The following is a 19,308-nucleotide window of genomic DNA, read 5'->3' as shown; positions in this document are numbered from 1 at the left end:
TTAGGTGTATTGAAGTATCTTTTAGAGGTATTAATTTGGTATATTCTAACATTAATATCGGACTTCTTAGTTGGATTCTCACATCTTAATTTGTTACACCCGCTACTCATAGGGTGGAAGGATATTGAAATGTTTGTAGCTAGCGGACAATATCATATTTATATTTATATGGTATTTTTTGAAGGTAATAGTATATCGATATACATACAACATAACTTTGTACCAATAGGCAATGTATGCAATATGCAAATAACCTTACATATCTTAAAGGTTTTGAATGTATTTTTATTTTGATATACCAAATATACCTTTAGGTATATCTCCGTGGCTTATCAGTATATTAATTTGATATATTTTATAAAGAATAGCTCACTGTTTTGCTCCAACTGTAAAAGGCAGAATTTTTTGTACTTCATGGTATATTTTGAATATACTATATATACGAAATAAAGATTTTGGTATATTTCGTGTACTTCGTGGTATATTTTTAATGTATTATATATACGAAATAAAGCTTTTGGTATATTGAAATGCTTTCGATTTAAGAATTTCGTATATTATAATACCACACTGTTTTTGCCTCTTTGGAAATTTGGTAGTGGCTCAACATTTTATATTAATTTCATATATTGCAAAAGTAATACTACTTTTATTTGTGTTGAAAATGGCTAGCGGGTATCTCACAGTCGAGCACTCTCCAATGTAGCTTGCTTACTAGTTTTTCTTTTTGTTGGTTTTGAGTAGCAAAAGAAATTAATGGGCAGGCGAGCGCAAATTTATGACTGTCTCTTTGGCAAAAAGGATGCACAGGGGATGGCAGCAAGATATTCGGTTACTCACTTGACAGGCAGCCGCTGTAGCTCTTGAAGACAGCGAAGCGTGAATCCGTCGTATTAATGCCACCGATCTGCGCCCGATTTGCGCCCTCATCCAGCGTTGTGGTAAGCACACGAGCCGCAAAATCCGTAAGCGGCACCTGCTCGCGATCAATGTAAAGCTGCGCCTGAGTTCCGTTGCGGACATAATAAATCGAATGTCGAGCGCTGTTCAGGAAATTCCGATCGATGCGTGCACCCACCGTCTGGCCGCGTTCGCGATCCTCCTCGAATTGCAGGTAACCATCGCTGGTGATGGCCAGTAAAAGGTAATAGCTACGCTCAGCAGCGGTCTGCAGCAGCAGCATAATGCGATTGGCGCGCCGTAAATCGAACGATGAGAAGGCCATCTGCAGACGGACATAATCCACACGCGCTGAGCTGGGCAGCTCGAATTTGCGTTGCAACGTCGATTCACCGCTGAAATCGGCGCCTTTCTCCACCGAACAGAACTCGCCGAGAAAACTGGTGTGTTCGCAATCGCAGGTGGACATCTGCTCGGCGAAATGCTCCTTGCAAATGCCGCCGTTTTTGCACGGCTCTGCATCGCATTTGATCTGGCAATTGGGCAGCACGCCCTCCTGAGCTGTAAGAGTAGATCGATTTAATATGCATAGCAAACGAGTGAGCGAGGAGTTATAAATGATTTTGTGTGTGCGGTCTAATCGCATCAGTGTCTGGTTTTGCAATTTCCGCGGTGTGTGCAGTGTGCACTCTATGTGGCCGCATAAATCATACGCCGTGTGGTCCGTACAGTCGTTGCGCGCCTAGAGTTTATCGCATTGGCATTAATCTTGGTGCCACAAAGTGGCTCAAGTGCATGCCCAACAGGCGCGCTGCACTTAGCGGAAATTGCATGCATATTAAGTTGCAACAGCAGCAGCAGCAGCAGGAGAGTGTGTGAGTGGCAGCCAAAATGGCATTAGAGTTTGGTTTGGTTTCATGCCGCTTCTGGTACTGAAAATTGATTTATAAGCAAAACGCTACTTACTGGGCGCTATATTCCTTTCATTGATTTCCGCCAAGTCGATCAACTGGGCGCCGATTTTGAGGCCACGTATACAGCCAATGTAACCCTCCAGAGCCGGTGCATCGACATTCGGCCGCAGCAAATTCGCTGGATCATAGCCGCCAACGTGGAACTGAAAGTACTCGGTGGGCGGTGCGGGCGGACGATGTGGCGATAGAACCTCTGCAAAAATAAACAAAATCAAATGAGGCACGGAGCTATGGCATAGAGCTATCCTTAGTTTCCCTCTATACACTATATATATGGGGGAGTATTTTGTGTGCTATTGCGGAAATGAGCCTTCATTTGGCCGTGGCATTTCGGGCATTTCGAGCTTAAGTTTGTCTAATTGAAATGTTTGCCCAAAACCCGTTTCAATGTCCTGCTCAGTCTCTCTCTCTGTCTCTCTCTTTTGGTTATCTGCGGTCCTGCATTGCAATGCAAACTATGTGCTTGGCTGTCTCTCTCTGTCTCTCCGTCTCCTGCTGTCTGTCTATAATTCCAGTTAACGCATTTAATTACATAAGTGCTCATGTGTTATTCTGTGCAAAGTATTGACGATTTGCAATCCAATGTGCCTTGCCACATGCCCCATAACTGTGGCATTCATCAAATCGGCCAGCACCCAAAATTTCGCATTACATTCACGACGGGTAATTATGATTGATTTTCTGCACCAGTATGCGTGTGCTCTCTCTCTCTCTCTCTCTATCTCTCTCGTGTTCTCTATAGTGTAGTGATAGGAGGAGGAGCAACCAACCAAATTGCTGGCAATTGCTGTTTGCAGTATTGAGTTACGAGTTCTTTGATTGATTTGCCCATTTTGCCCAAAACACATTTCGAGAGATTTTCAACCTGCAATTTTGTGCCACAAATACGAATGGACAATGTATGGATTGCTGTCGAAATTCTGAATGTCGAAAGCCAAACGACAGCAAGTGCAACATGAGTACTACACACATCCTCATATACATATACTATACTATATATCCTTATTAATTAAAGAGCCTATTTCGTAGCTTGTTAAACACAATTGAAATTCTAGTCAACCACTGCGAGAATAACTGGCACATTTTCATTACCGTCAACACAACAGGAATTTGTTTTTGAAACTTGCACAGAAAATTGCATGTGTTCAGGTTTATTATTGCCTACAAATTAGCAAATTTGCAAAGAGATATTATTGAATTTTGCTTTGCAAGTGAAAAAGTTACTTGCAAAGAGTTGCAGGAGAAAGTGAGTAGGAAAATAGGAGAATATGATTCCATAAATGAAAATAACTTAGCATTGAACAATCCAAATTATTATTTGTAATTAGTGTATAATATATTCTTGAAGTATTCTAGCTTCATTTTGAAATCTAGAATTTAATTAAAGCTGCCAGTAACATATTTTATTTAATAAATAAAATAATTTCCAAAATTGATATTGAATATATACCGTTTTGAATGGTCTACCATATAATCTCAATCTGGGATATTTTATGCTCTAAGGTATATTCTGAAAGTTACAGTATATCGATATACCAAAGGTAGCTTTCGGTATATTTTAATCATTTTTCGATATATTAATTTGGTATTCCTTAATATAAATCTCGAATATTGTGCCAGAGAATCTCAATTTATCACATTTTGTTCTTTACGGTATATTTTTAAGGCAATAACATATACAAAGATATAACAAAGATAGTCTTTGGTATATTTGAGTACTTTTTAAGTATACAAATTTGGTATATTTTAGTACCGAATATATTATATTGAAAATATACAGTTCGAATATTGTACCAGAGAAACTTAATCTTCCAAATTTGTGCTTAATGGTATATTTTAAGGGTAATAGTATATCGATATACCATAGATAACCTACGGTATATTTACTTAATTTTACAGTACATCAATTTTGTATATTATGTTATGTGTTGCCCTCTTTTTAAATGCGTAGCGGGTATCTCACAGTCGAGCAAACTCGTCACTAGTTATCTTACAATTTCTCTCAGTGCTTTGCTATTTGTTTAGGAAATTGAGTTGCTGAAAGTGTTTGTAAGACTAGACAGTGATAGGATTTAATTCATATAAAGTAATTCGATTAAGTTTATTAAGCAATTGAATAGTTTCGATAAATTGCTTTGGGCCATTATTACTGCCACTTTTTGGTTCTGTGAATTTAAATTCTGTGAATTGGATTTTGAGTTTTGTGAATATTCGTTTTACAGACATTGACTGACCGCCTGGCTGACTGTTTTTATTAAAAGCTAATTCGTTCGACAAACATGCAATAGACTCGATTATAAAATGCGCTTTCCGCTTCAACAATTCGTTTCTGGGTTTTATTAACATATTTTCGCTTCAAAAAATTTCAAACAGAGTTTCATGTTTTTTTTTCCTGTATAGTTTATAGAGTAGTGAAAAAGTTTTCAAACCATTTGAATTGCTTTCATTTAAAGTTGCTTTTTTTGTGCATTTTGTTTTAACACACACACACACACACGAACTTTGCGGCACACACAGGACATCAGAAAAAAGAAGGATTTCAAGTGCAAATAATTTTCGGCGATCGGAGTGCACAGATTTGGACAGCTGCTGCTGTTGCTGGTGAGCGTGTGTGAGTGTGTGTAAATTTTTGGCATTTTTGCAACTTTACTTGCTAAACTATTTTGAAAATTTTCATGCTGCGCTTGGCGGCGCATAAAAAAGTCACTCAACAGCAGCAGCAGCAGCAACAGCGGCAGCAACAGGACGAGGCAAGTTGCAAGTGGTGCTGCCAACGGCAACCAGTTTTGCTAGTTAAAGAGTTGCGACGTTTTTTTTTTTTGGGGGCTGCTATAAAAGCGAAACAATAACAATAACAGGGACGACAGCCTTTGTTGGTTCAATAACTCGCAGTCAAAAATCCAAACAAACGCTAAGGCAACGCCAAGTCAATGTTCGGTCATGTCAGAGTGTATAGCGGGGTTGGTGGGGGAGGTGGCGACGCTACCGTCTGCTGCACGCCCGAGTGGACGCCATCGTGGCGCATTGCCAGTCTACAGCCAACCATCGAGCAGAGCGTTGCCATCATGTACGGCCGATTGCCCGGCGCTGGCAATGCGAACAACGGCGCAGCGGGCACGAATCAAGCGCATGATCGCATCAAGATTGGATTCTGCACGGATCTGGATAAATCAGTGCTGGTGAATAACTTTGAGAAACGCGGCTGGCATCAGGTGAATGGCGATGATGATTGGCATTTCTATTGGGCTGGTGTGCAGACGTGTCGCAACATCTTCAGTGTCGATAGCGGCTATCGCATGCATGACAATCAGATGATCAATCATTTTCCCAATCACTATGAACTCTCACGCAAGGATCTGCTAGTGAAGAACATTAAACGCTATCGCAAGGATTTAGAGCGCGATGGCAATCCGTTGGCTGAGAAAACCGAATCGAATAATTCGAGTGGCACGCGTTACGTTTATCTGGATTTTGTGCCCACCACATTTGTATTGCCAGCGGATTACAATATGTTCGTTGAGGAGTATCGCAAGTTTCCGCTGAGCACTTGGATCATGAAGCCGTGTGGCAAGTCGCAAGGCGCGGGCATCTTCCTCATTAATAAACTATCCAAACTAAAGAAATGGTCTCGCGAAGCCAAGGGACCATTTCATCCGCAAATCGCCAAGGAATCGTATGTCATCTCACGCTATATCGACAATCCATTGCTCATAGGGGCCAAAAAGTTCGATCTACGGTTGTATGTATTGGTCGCATCGTTTCGTCCTTTGAAAGCTTATTTGTTCAAGCAAGGATTCTGTCGGTTTTGTACTGTTAAATATGATACGAGTGTCACGGAACTGGACAACATGTATGTGCATCTCACCAATGTGAGTGTGCAGAAGCACGGCGGTGAATACAACACGTTGCACGGTGGCAAATGGTCGGTGCAGAATCTCGCACTCTACTTGGAGGGCACTCGGGGCAAAGAGGTCACGGATCGGCTGTTTGGCGCCATCTCCTGGCTGATTGTGCACTCGCTGCGCGCTGTGGCTCCGGTGATGGCCAGCGATCGTCATTGCTTTGAGTGCTATGGGTATGATATCATTATTGATAATGCCTTGAAACCTTGGCTAGTGGAAGTGAATGCTTCGCCTTCGCTAACTTCAACTACGGTCAACGATCGTATACTTAAGTATAAATTGATTGATAACATTTTGTCGGTGGTTCTGCCACCAGATGGTGTGCCAGATGTGCGCTGGAATAAGATACCCAGCGCAGATGCTTTGGGCAACTTTGAGCTGCTCATCGATGAGGAGCTGGCGGCTCAGGATGAGGCACAAAACAGCAGTAACAATTCGCATGCCAAATCATCGAAACTCAACAGCCGCTGGAAGTGACATAGGTAATCAGAAGAATAAAACAAAACTGAAGATGTGTTCTTTTTATCAATAAATATGACTTAGAATAGAATTATTGGAGTGACTATTTTTTTAAACAAGATGTGTCACGAAATATATACGACTGAATAACTTAATAAAAAGTAGTTTAACACAATCGAATTATATATTCACTTATATCATATTTTTTCAAATAAATGTGACAAAGAGTAGAAATTTGTTAAGACATGAAAGCATTCGACTTAAATGTCATTTTCTTTTTAAAAATGTACGATTGATGAACAAACTTTTGAAACTTCTGCTTTATGCTTTTCGGTATAATTTGAATAAAAACTTTTGTCTTTTAGTTGTCCCGCAAATATGATATAAAATATATGTCATTTGACTTTAATATGTAGTTTTTGAATCAAAACTGAAAAATAAACCTCAATTATTATGAACACACAACAAAATATTTGTATTTTTAGCTAAATTTATGCCTGAGTCTTCTTTTTATTATCAATAAATATGACTTAGTATGGAGAAAATATTGTAAGTCAGTTTCTAAAAGATTATCAAAGTCATTCGGCTTAAATATACAATTTAATATTCAAAGCTGAATAACAAATTCTTCAACTGTTAATTAACATAAAATGAAACCACACTTTATGGGCCACAAAATATATATTTTTTGCTGGAATAAGTTTGAATTTACCAATTGTATGCCGACCGTCAACAATTTTTATATTTTAAAGAGCAAAGTTAGTTAGTATCTAGATTGTTGGTCTCAAAGCAACTAAAGACTGTCGTCGAAACATTTAATAAGTTGCTTGTATTAGAATTATTCTTATGTATGTATATTCGACATTTTTCAATCACCACCTGAAACAAATGTTAAATAAGAAGACCACAAACTAGTCTTATATGTTGAAAGCCATTATCAACTACAACTATCAACTCAACTACATTATCAACTGCAATATAACACTTTGAACTTTATTATAAACTAATATAGTACAAAATAACAGACTTACCCTTCTCGGGATTGCTCCAGGGTCGATTGGCGTACTCATCTAACAGTAAAGTGCCACGTTCGATGCTCACACTACGCTGATTCACATGCATGCGAGTCTCTTGTTCCCCCCTGATGATGGCCACCTGAATGCTCTTTAAATTGGCCATCAGCGTCTCATCGAGCAGCGTTAGATTGACAATCTCATCGCCGTAGTTGTAGAGGAAAACAATTTCGCGTGCCTGACTGATGTACAAATGCACAAAGTTGTTGTAATGATCGTTGGCATAGAGAACCAACGAATTGGTGTCATAAGTGCGTAAATTAATCAACACATCCTGGCTGAGAATGCCCTTGAGCATCTCGCGTTCGCCTTCGATGCCATTGAGTAAGATGGCAGGAGTGGCAGCCACGCTCAAATAGTTGCGCATAAGGAACGATTCGCGATTGATGAAAGTCAAGGCTTTTTCGTTGATGTCTGAAAAAGAAAAAGAAGTAAGTAAGCTACAGTGGAGTGTGTTCGGTTGGGAGATACCCGATACCCACTTTGAATGAAACTAAAACACTGCCGTATTAGTTTTAAAATATACCAATTTGATATACCGCGAAATACTAAAAATATACCACCTGCTTTTTGGTATATAGATAAACCAGATTGTCAGCCAAAGGAAATAACATTACAATACAAAAGTATTTCTTAAATAACTTTTTCAATTTGTATCCCATCACAACCAAATTTTCAGGAATGATAAAGAATATAGTTATTATTGTACTGAACAAATCTAACTTTAAAATTACTCTTGTCATGCGACTTTTATCAATTTGCAGGGGCGAAAGTAGGTGTCGCAGAAATTTGAAACTAACTTGATCTGTGTTCAAACAGAACAAGTGCCGTCGAAAAAAAAATATATCTCTATCTCTTATAGTCTGTGAAATCTAGGTGTTCAGTCAGACGGACAGACAGACAGACGGACATGGCTTTACCGTCTCGGCTGTTGACGCTAATTAGGAATATATATACATTTCTCTATGGGTAGCGGGTATAATAATTTACTTTTACTCTCTCAAAGTAAAGTCTTTCTCTACTCACTTGTCTCACAAAATTCTCCAATGTGTGCCCAGGGATTGTTGCACACGCACTTGAAGCTGCTCCAGAGCTCTTTGCACTGGGCTCCATTGCGACACGGCGATGGCACGCAGGATGGCTTGCAGTCCTTGATAATCTCCGACAGATGTACCGACATATAGCTATAGATATCCAATATTTCACCATTTACCACCAGGCCACGGAAGCAGCCAATAAGTCCCGCTTTCACTGAGAGTTTCTTCAGCAGATCACTGCAAGAAAAAAATGAAGAGAACAGTTGGCAATTGATTAGGGATTATGCTATATTATGACCTTGTCATTTCATATTCAATAAGTTGGCTAGCCAAGGCTTATGGCATTTGTCTCTGTGTGTGTGTGCAGGGAATAAAAAATATCATCGTGACCCCCGCAAGCTCAACTTTATCTGACTTTATGCAAATAAATTGTGACCCCTGCTCGCACAATCCCCAACTGAATCCCTATTCTCATCTCAAAACCAATGTTGATGCGGCCGCGACGCCTTTCAGTTTTGAAGTTTTGCCACCGGCGCTGTAAATCGAAGCAGACGGTTGCCGGGAAGAGACGTGGGACGGGGGTCGGACCAAAGGACCTAGGACGACAACGACAACGACGATTGCAAGTAGCTACAATCACTGGCAATAGTGCAAAAAGTTTGTCGCCCCTTCACTCGCCTTCGTCTATCAGTTATTTTTTTCAAGCTTTTCTCTTTTTTTTGTGTGCAGTTTGCCTGCCATTCACCCTACTTAAATCCTTTTTATACCCTGCCTGAGCATCGACAACTTTGACTAAGTTAAATATTAAATTATGCATGGGGCAAACTTGCAGATAGTTCACTTTCCAATTGCTAATTAATGTAAGCGCGAAGGACTTTTATCTGTCACGGCATGCATTCTTTATGTATATCTTTGATTGGAAAAATTATGAATTGGAATACGCAATACTATATGTTTAAATTCTCTTTTCTTTTATTATTATCTTCAAATAAACAAAAATTATGTAAGTTAAAATAGTTGTATATTTCATGCCATTTAATTATGTTTTTCAATGTTCAGTTTATCAACAGTTTTCTTACAATTATCTCTAAAAATGAGAATATATGTAAGTTTAAAGTAAAAGTCATTTAATTCTGATTTTTATATTCAGTTTCCTCTACAGTCTTATTATTATTATCTCTAGCAATAAAACATTTGTACCTTAGAAAAATTTGTTATTTTTGCTGTCATCCAATTCATTTTTTTTAACAGTCTTATTATTAACACTAAGATTCTAAAGTTTTTTAGGATTGTGTATTCTTTCAGGTCTTGTTGAAAATTAATCTTATATTGTAGAAATCTTTTAGTGAACACAATATTTCAAAAAGAAAATTAAACTCTTAAACAGGTTCTTCTTCAGTCCTCAGTCTTATTATTATTTATAATTATTTAAAGTTATCTGAATTAGTTTTTAGATAATTGTTGAACTTAAAAGTTGTCTGCAATATGCAATGAATTTCCAACTAGAATCATTTTCTTTCTAAAAATTGAATGTATTTTAAATATTTAAAAAATTTTACCAACTTGTTTATTCTTATACAAATTAGAGCATTAAACTTTCGTTCTGTTGAATTACATTCCTTTATCTTGCTTTCTAGAACTTATAACCGTACTTTCACTTCTTTTTCCACCAATTTGCAAGTTTCGTTCGCTTTCAACTTTTGTGCAGAAAGCATTCCCAGTTCCCTTCCCCCGCTCTCAACTCAACTCTATAGAAGGACCTACCCTTTTGGTGCGCACTCAGTGCGCTTTGGTCTCGCTGTGTTGGCCAACAATGAATTGGCCAATAAAATCTCAAGTGTAAGCTTTTGAAAATTAAAGTGGCGGAAATGTCTTGTTTATACGCGAGCAGCAAACGCGCCAAAAAGAAACTTGCTCAAATGTCTTTCTAAATTATGTAAATTTCATTACAAGTCGCCAGTCAGCAGACTCCGACTCAGCAGCGGAGCTATCGTTTTTTTGTCTTTTTGTCTCGCGAAAAGCTCTAAGCAAAATTAAAATTCTTGTTTAAAATAAAAGAAATTCCCAACTCACACACACCCATCGCATTGGGGTTTCTTTTCCTGTCATTTTTATTTCCATTGCCATTTCTATTTCGTTTACTTTTTGTTATACTTGTTGTAATTCTTTCCCCTCATTTTTTATTGTCACATTCTTTGCTATTTTGTCACCGCTTTGAGTTGTAATTGTTTGCTAAGTTGCGTAATTGTTCCTTAAGAGTCAAAGTTATTGAATAATGCCAAACGAATTGGCCAGCAGCAATTGCAATAATCAACTCGCTAATGCGAAGCCAACGTTGAGCTACGGACCCCAACACAAAACAGTAAAAAAAAAATAAAACAGCTGAGAGTCCTTTACGTAATTGCAATCTGCAGCTCGTTCTCGTAAGCTCTTAAGTCATTAGTTTTTTGCCAACGTGTGCTGCATTTTTTGTGTGTGCATGTGTCACATGTTAATTTTTAATACCTCGCAGAGGGGATATGTGTGCTAAAGGGTGTGCTGGACTTATGAGTAGGAAGAGTTAAACTATGAAAACATAATAAACGTATACTTAAAGGGTCTTTGTTAGTATCATTAAATTAAGGGATAATACTTTTAATGCTAGCTCAAATTGTATAATTTGTTATAATAATAAGAAATATATCATTATTTATTACATTTTTGTATTACATTTTGTTTCTTTTCTCACAAAAATAAACAAATATATATTTAGTTTTGTGTATTTTAGTGTTATTAAATTCACTAGCTCAGATTTTTTAATTTGTTCTAGGATGATTTGTTTTATTCTCATAACAATTCTCATCAAATTCAGGTAATATATTATAGTTATACTTTTGCTTAGTTCAGAGTTTTTAATTTAATACAACTTTATTTACTCTATTCTGATAATAATTCTCATTAAATTCAGGTATTATTATAGCTTAACGCTTGGTTAGTTCAGAGTTGAATTTGTTCTATTATTATTTGTTCGATTATCATAATAATAAAATAAAATATACATTATACATTCTCTACTCAACACCGCTTTCTAGGAAACCTGTCTAGTCGGTGCACTCGTCAATTGCTCATTCACACTTGTTTTTTCGTTTACCCATACTCTCGACGTCAACGTCAGCGACAGGCAGGCATTGCGCATACGCCACGTGTTACTCGTCGTGGGGACGCTGCAGCGTCAACGGGTTTTGTGCGACGCGTGATGTGCTGGGGTGCGCTGTAAAATGAAATTTAGCGCTTTGCCTTGCAAATGATGTGCCGTCGACTGGCTGACACTTGGCTAAAAGGATTTGCACGCTCGCTGGCCGACAAAATAAAAGTGTATACAAAAAAAAACACCCAACTCAAAAATTGCACGAAAATTAACGGCAATAAAATGAAAGAAATTTGACAGCCTATGCCAAGCGAATAGAAGACAGCTGCAGCTGCACTCGAGAGTGGGTGAGAGGAGAGGAGGGTAAATCCTATTAACGTTGCAAACGCGCAAAGTGCGAAGCAATTAAGAATTTATTTAACACCGTCACAAGCAATTAAGCACTTTTCATTCATTCATGGCCGCTGTGCGACATACGCGACGCGACACGCGACACAAACGCCAAACGACAAACGACAGCCGACTGTGACACATTTTCCCCAATGGCGGACACGGAACGTTGTTGTGTTGCAGCTCCAAAACTGGTTCGTTCCTCCCATCAACATTGTTGTTGTTGTTGTCCTGTTTCCTGCAGCGTGTGCGGCAAATAATTCGCATATTTGGCACGCCACTTGTCTGTGTTTTTTGGCTGCATGCGCAGCACCCGGCGGGTAATCGATGACCATGCAAATGATCAACAGGACACGACCTGATGCTCTCGATACTCCGGCTGCAGATGCCGTTGTTATTGTCGTGGTTGTTACTGCTTTTGCTGTCGCTATTTCTAAACAACATGACATGGCCAGAACCGCTGATAAAACCCGATTACAACCATCATTAGCAGCAGTACTTTCATGCAAATTTCCCACGAAATTTTCCAGCGCAAATTTTCAATATTTTTAAATAGCAGCAGAAAATGACTCTGTGGGGCAATTAAAAGCCCATCGATATCCTCGGTCGACATTATTCTACTTTAATGTGCCCCGCATGCGTTAAGGTAAAATCTTTTCCCGACACTCTTACTCTTCTTTTCGCTCTTTCTCCCTCTCTCTGTCTGTCTCTGCCTTTGTCTCATTCGCTTCAGCCGTGTCTGCGTCAATATGTTGATTAACTCATTTATTTATGAGCTGGCACTGATTCCGCTTAATGGCTTACAGTGTATCCTTTTCCATCCTTGCAGCCTTTCAGGCCTTACAGGCCGCGTCGTGCCCTTGTAGGAGCCAAGTGCATCAATATGCCTATACTCTAGAGCTAATAAGCCAAGTCAAGTGGGTATATGGCATTTTAATTTCCATACTTAAAAGTATGAAATTAAATTGTAATGAAGCAGAAAAAAAGGATTGTTATTTAAATAACTTACTGAATTGGTGGTTTGAATGGCTTTAAAATATTCTTAAATTCTACTCTTAATACTTTTTAACGATTTCATATTAAATATCGCATCATCTAATCATTTTTTCTAAACTCATAAAAATAAAAATGTAATATAGTATCGAATTATCCTATTACATAAATAAATTAATTTTTGTATGTAATATGCTATAAATTTAAATAGCTTCATATAATTGAGAAGTATTAAATATAAATATTGTTGTTAAAACACAAATCAATGACTGTTTAATATCATATCAAATGTTTTTTAGCTTCTTAAGTTTAAGCTTTAAGTCTTAATATTTGCCTAAAATGCAAATCAATGACTATTTGCTTAAAGACATTTTCCTATTCCTTTAACAATAAAAAAACAATAAGCTGCTAAATTTGCTTATTACATTAATATTATATCCAATATATTTTCCAATTATTTTAAATAGCTCACCATAAATTAGAAGTAGCAACATTCTTTATCTTCCCATATTGTTAATACAGAAATCAAGAACTGTCACATAAGAAATCTGCAATTATTTTAAATGGCTTTCGAATTCACGGCATTCATTGTCTTCATATATTTTGAATAAACAAATCATTGACTTTGCTATCAATCGAATTGATTGAGCGTTAATCTCTCGTATCGTCTGCACAAATTAACGCATATTAAAATTCATTCATAAATTTATTATCAGCTCTTAATAACGAGTACGTGACGATAAGTGTGAATGATATTTGCTTGCCTAATTTAATGCAGCTTTAATTCATGTCGATAAACCAAATATTTTATGAGCATATTAAGCAGTAAGCGCTCGTCGATCATTGGCAATTGCGCATTTATTGCATTATATGTTCGCAGCCTTGTAATTTTACGCTGTTTTTCTCATTGCCCTTTCACACACAGATGCTACTTTTATTTTTTGTTTTGGTTTTTTCATTTTTGGATAAATAAATTGAACTCATTAATTGGCCGAGTGAAAGGCGCTTGGGCTTGGGTTTTGGGTTGCCCGGGATTTGGTTGTCGAGAATATGTATAAAGCACAGCACTTTACCGTTAATTACTCTGCGTGTTTACCGCTCATCGAAATTTTATGAATGGGTCGCACTGCTGTGGTGGCACTGCGGTGATGTCTCCTTCCTTTCCCCTCCTTCCTACTTGCCGCTCTCTTCACTCGTTTGAGGTTAAGTGCAAATGTGTACACATTTTCTTCATTTCTTTTTAATTTTTCAATTTGATTTTGCACATTTTTAATAATTAAACCAACACACATTGCGTATACTTGTTAAGTGCCCCAGACCAAAAACAGCTGCCACATCAAGCTCGCTGCTTTCTATCTATGAGTCGGCACAACTCTGTCTGTCTCTCCACTTGTGTGTGTGTCTGTATGTGTGTGCAGAAAAAACAACTTTATAAATTATGCCAATCAAGCATAAGCGCGTTTTAAGTGCGACCCCAAACTGCCAACTGCCAAAGGGGCAACAGCAATAGCAACAGCAGCCAAAGCTCGCTCGCATTTTGCGAATGGGGTAAAAAATACACAAGAAAAAAAAAAACAACGAGCGCGAGCTGTGCACGAGTTTGGCGAGGGGGAGGACGTCGACTTTTGACGCGAGCCAGCTTTTGCCTCCCCCCTCAACGCTCCGCCCCTTGGGCCATCTCTCATGCTCTGGCTTGATTATTGATAATGACTTTGAAATGAATTTCCAGCGGGAAGTTAATTTAATTATGGCAATTCTTTTGATAAGCGCTCTTTGCGCATAAAACAAGCGTCTATGTGGTGCAAATGAGTTGAGTGACTTGGTTAGCGGGGAAGCGTGGAGAAGTGAACAGGATTAAAACCACATTTTATTAAAACAGTTGTTTAATTACTGTGCACTACCTACAAGTAAAAAAAGCCACTTAGAAAGCTATAGTCGAGGGTGGTCGACTGTGAAATATATAATCCCTATTTTAATAAATGCGGTATTATCGAAAAAATATACAACATTTAGACACCGAAAAATACTGAAGTATACCAATGGATAGATAACAGCATATTACTGTATTTGAAATATACAAGATCTATATATTATACTATAATTTTTCAACCAAAGCAATTAAGACTCAGCAGCATGTTCCAAAGTTAAAATATACAAAATTAATATAATACAACAAATTAATGGCTCTATGTGGTAGATACTGCATTTAATAAATATCACAGAGAACTGAATATACCAGATCAGGAATTAGGACTCGACAACCTTAGCTGATTTTTGCCATATCAAATTATTTTTGTAAATACTTGTATATTAACTAATCGTTTATTACATACTGAAATTCATTCAAAGCAATAAGAACCCAAAAACTGCTCATAAAATCACTTTTTTGAATAACTTTTAAAATATTTGATCTTATCGCCTAATCGCCTTAATTTCTAATCAACTGCTACATATAAATGTTAAAATAAATTAAATTAAAATAGCAAAGTATACCAGAAGCTATATGCCGTATATCGGCATACTACTACATACCAAAATAGCTAAAAGCTTTTGATAAACTACTATTTTTAAGAATACTGAACTTGTTAACCAACGAAAACTTGACAGCTGCAAATATAAATATATTTGGAAAAACTTTTAAATTTTGTGTCTGATCACCTGTTACATGCAAAAGTTATAATACCCTTTTTTCCCTACACAGACATCTTTGTGTCCTTGACCAGATTTCCAGGCAGCTATGATAATCAGCAGGCAGCCTTAAGCTAACGCTTTGACTATGCGGAAATGTTCGACTGTCCGTTTGTCTGCGCGTTGCAACTGGCACTTAGCGCTTGCCACTCGCTGCTGGCGAGAGCAGCAGTTAGTCGCGCGCTTATAATTAAAACGTAATTGCCGCAATAAATTGCATAGACCGCAATGGCCAATGGCGAGCGTAATGGTGACCAATTGAGCGCTAGCCGCGAGTTTTTGCACTGTGGTTATTATTACAGTTCTGTGTGTGTGTGTGGCGTTGCAAGCAGCCATAAAAACGTTTACCCCAACCACACACACACACACACATAGACACGTAACATGCCGGGTGCTATATCAAAGTCGTGTCGCAAAGTACTTACAATGTGGCGCCACCAATGTACATGCTGCCCTCGAATGGTCCAAACTCCTCCTCGGGCAGAAGGTCGAGCATCTGGTAATCGGTATTTATCATGAATCGCACATGATATTGGTTATAGTCAATCCATATTTTATGCCATTCGCCGCCATTCAACCTGCACAATGCCAATTTGCCAAAAACAAAATGGAAACAATTAACGATAATCGATGGCGATTGCTTACGAATTGCCATTTTCGTAGATAGAGAGGAGTGCTTCGACTCTCTCTCTCTCTCACACTTACCTGCGATGCGAGTTAATCACCAGTTCCCTTGTGGTGCCAGTGCTTAGGGTAAAATTGAATGTCAGTTGATAGTCACCGGTTAGGGCCACCATAAACGATGGATAGTGCGCCCGAATGGGTGGCTGGAACAATAGTATCGCCTTCTCACCGGTGGTGCGAAAAGAGAAAGCAATGTCGCCTTTGCGCCAGCCGGGCACCTCGATATACGATTGCGATGTTGTAAAGGTGACCACGTATTTCTGTGTATCTGTGTGTGCAGCAGTAGTAGTTGCGATTAGTTTTTGGGCAACTAGTTTCTAGTTTCGAAAAATTTGCATCACTCACTTGTCTCCACGCATTCCAAAGGGCCGAGTGTGATGCGTCCCTGGGCCTCATCGTCGAGATCCTTTTGCTGCAGGAAGTACATGTTGGTAATGCCCAAACTGTGCGGTTCCTGATAGTAGCCCTCGTCCGAATTCCATTTGTTCTCTTTCACATCGCAGTTGCATGATTGATTCGGGTCCACGCACGTCTTGTTCACTGAGCACGGGCAAGCTCCTCTGTGGGCGTGTTCCGACAGGGGTCAGCACAAAAATTACAATAACGAAAAAAAGGTGAAAGGCATTAAAACACAAAAGCGCAAAAAAAAAAACGAAGAAGAACGTAAACATAGCTCGACACATACATTTGCATGCATTTGAGACGGTTTCTGTCGACAGGGCTGCCGGCAATTTGACGAGTCCACTTTGAAGTGACCGATGCGACAGGAGACCTCACTGAGCAGGGAGAAAAACACTAAGAGGCGAGGAGAGGGGATGGAGAGAGAGACAACCACTCGGACTAAGGATTCCTTTCGGCGATTTATTGTCGGCATTTTTGTTTTGCAATTTATAAGTGCTACTGTACACTTATTCTATGCTTCGAAAATTAAGTATACGCACTATGTGAGCACGTTTGTCATATGAAGAAATATTTGATATGGAAATTTGTATCCAAAAGGCCAAAGCAGCCAGCGGAAGTCAGTTTACGCTAGGTTATAAATATATTGGTAATCTGTGCTTTAATATTATTAATAATAATAATAAAGGAAGTTATACTTGTGGTAACGTAGAAAAATTAATTTAACTGTTTTTATGACTAAAATATATATTATAAATTATATAATTATTAATATTTAGTATTCTCAATCATTAAATATTTGTTTGAGTATGATTAAGTACCATTTTTTATTGCCTTATATTTAAATTTTCATTTTAATTTGCAAAGTACTGTAAAATATTTTAATACATATTTAAACTATTTTAATTACATGCATATCTTAGGGAAAATTGGAAAATATTTATAAAAAAGAGAGAGTGAAACTTAATCACTCTCAAACTAATTTTCTACGTTGAACAATAACATTTCTATGTAGAATTTGTGAATAAGTAGTTTAACTATTTGAATTACGTGAAAATTTGAAAAACAGGAAAAACTCAAATTAAATTTTTGCAATGTTTAAAAATTTACTTTTGGTTTTTATCAAATTTTTTATGGAAAGTACGAAAGTACGAAAGTATGTATTCTTTAAATACATCTTTTTTAATATTTAATGAAATGCTTCATGATTTGAGATTTCAGTTTTATTAAATTCAACTTTATTTGTCAACTAATCACCAAAAATGACTAAACAACTTTCAGTTATTATTTTAGTTGAGTTCATCACTTAAGGTGCTAGATCGATCTATTGTTATTCATCCAAAATGGTCGGTAAAACATCCTTGACTGTAGAGTGTTCGAAATAATCGTTTACTGTTACTCGCCCAATGCATTGGCACTTGTGATGGTTAGTTTTTAGCTGCTGTACGTATGCGGTTTGTGAATGCATGTGCCACATCCGTTTCCGCTTTGGCGTTTGCAAGCTGCACAAAACTAAGCGGCTGACAACGGGAAGCAAAGCTCGAAAGCAAAGCTAAGGCTATAGCTAGAGAGACCACAGAACATAGCTAACCGAGACCAGGAACAGCAGCAACAGCAGCAGCAGGCAAAACATGAGAGCAGGAGGCAGGCAACAAGCAAACAAACAAACAAACGATGCTGTCAAATTTTGAATGAGTAAAGACCAAAACTACGATCCAATGATGGATGGCTCAATGGGTTACTGCCCACAAACACACATACACCCGCACAGACATGGAAAAAAAGAAAGCCAACTCGCATATATGTGTTATTTTCGTTTCTTTTTTTATTTCTAACTGCTGTTGTGCTTTTTCTTTGGTCAGACTGTATAAACACACACTCACACGGACATACTGATTTCGGTTTTTGAAATTGTACTAAAACGTAGTTTGATATTCCTCGCAGACCAGCAGCAATCGTTCAAAGCACAAAAAAGTGGAGTGAAAGAGAGAGGGACTGAAATGAACACTGTTTAGGCTGTAGAATTGATTTAGTGAAAGCGGAAATTAGTGACGCACACCGAAACGCAAGGCAGGCAGGCAGGGAAAAAAGCAACTTTAAATTGCTGCCAGCAGCTGTTGCCTACTTGCCGGCGCATGATGTATTGTCAAAGTCCTTTGGGACTCCGGCAATGGGGAAAGGGAAAGGGATACGGAGATGGCGTAAAGAAATTAGGCGTAAAGACTAAATTTCTGCACAAAGCCATTCATTTTAAAAAGGCTGCCATAAGAAAAATTACCCAGCAAAAGTTCAAAATACAAAAAAGAGTTGTTCGACAATATGGCGGCAACGCACACACACACACAAGAACACACATATATTCACTGATGTTGGCAGATACACATGAGCGAGGACGCTGTCATAAACCTTATTAGCGCTGAGCCGGAAACATATTTGCCCGACATAAATACAACTCAGCCTTTTATGCCCAAATAAGTATGCTATGCTTTTTTGTTTTGCACTTTTGCAATTTTGTATTTTGTATTTTGCTTCTTCACTTTTGGTATTTGCCATAAATTTGTGCCTGCCTCATTTTATAACCAACTCCGGACTGTGCTTCGCTTATGGATATTGAGTGTGCATGTGTGTGTGTGTGTCTTTTAACGCTTCTGTTTTTCGTTCTTGCAGTTGAAAGTGAATGCT

At 38.1% G+C, this 19,308-nt stretch overlaps 2 protein-coding genes across 12 annotated transcripts in view; one reads left to right on the top strand and one right to left on the bottom strand.

Annotated features, from left to right (window-relative positions):
- LOC133840924 (axotactin) overlaps positions 1 to 19,308 on the bottom strand; it is an 89,681-nt gene that overhangs the window by 25,580 nt on the left and 44,793 nt on the right. For all 11 annotated transcript variants that reach the window (XR_009894223.1, XM_062273120.1, XM_062273121.1 and 8 more), the window contains exons 10-16: positions 16,573 to 16,787; positions 16,249 to 16,495; positions 15,969 to 16,121; positions 8,335 to 8,582; positions 7,267 to 7,722; positions 1,867 to 2,067; positions 841 to 1,461 (exon numbers count right to left, since the gene is read on the bottom strand). Coding sequence is in view for 10 of the 11 variants with exons in the window: in XM_062273120.1 (XP_062129104.1) it covers positions 841 to 1,461; positions 1,867 to 2,067; positions 7,267 to 7,722; positions 8,335 to 8,582; positions 15,969 to 16,121; positions 16,249 to 16,495; positions 16,573 to 16,787 (2,141 nt within the window). In the remaining variant the exon portion in view is untranslated. The remainder of the gene's footprint in view (positions 1 to 840; positions 1,462 to 1,866; positions 2,068 to 7,266; positions 7,723 to 8,334; positions 8,583 to 15,968; positions 16,122 to 16,248; positions 16,496 to 16,572; positions 16,788 to 19,308) is intronic.
- LOC133843168 (polyglutamylase complex subunit TTLL1) lies at positions 4,291 to 6,351 on the top strand. The gene is made up of 2 exons (XM_062276595.1): positions 4,291 to 4,489; positions 4,578 to 6,351. The coding sequence occupies exon 2, from the start codon at positions 4,805 to 4,807 to the stop codon at positions 6,251 to 6,253; it is 1,449 nt and encodes a 482-aa protein (XP_062132579.1). The 5' UTR covers positions 4,291 to 4,489; positions 4,578 to 4,804; the 3' UTR covers positions 6,254 to 6,351.

This window comes from Drosophila sulfurigaster, chromosome 3 (assembly GCF_023558435.1).
Source record: "Drosophila sulfurigaster albostrigata strain 15112-1811.04 chromosome 3, ASM2355843v2, whole genome shotgun sequence".
Classification (NCBI taxonomy): Eukaryota; Metazoa; Arthropoda; class Insecta; order Diptera; family Drosophilidae; genus Drosophila; species Drosophila sulfurigaster.
Note: the sequence above shows the minus strand (reverse complement) of the source record. Positions and strands in the feature narration are given on the sequence as shown.

Bases quoted from the DNA above. Each gene is read 5' to 3' on its own strand.
- LOC133843168 (XM_062276595.1), top strand. From the start codon at position 4,805: ATGTTCGGTCATGTCAGAGTGTATAGCGGGGTTGGTGGGGGAGGTGGC.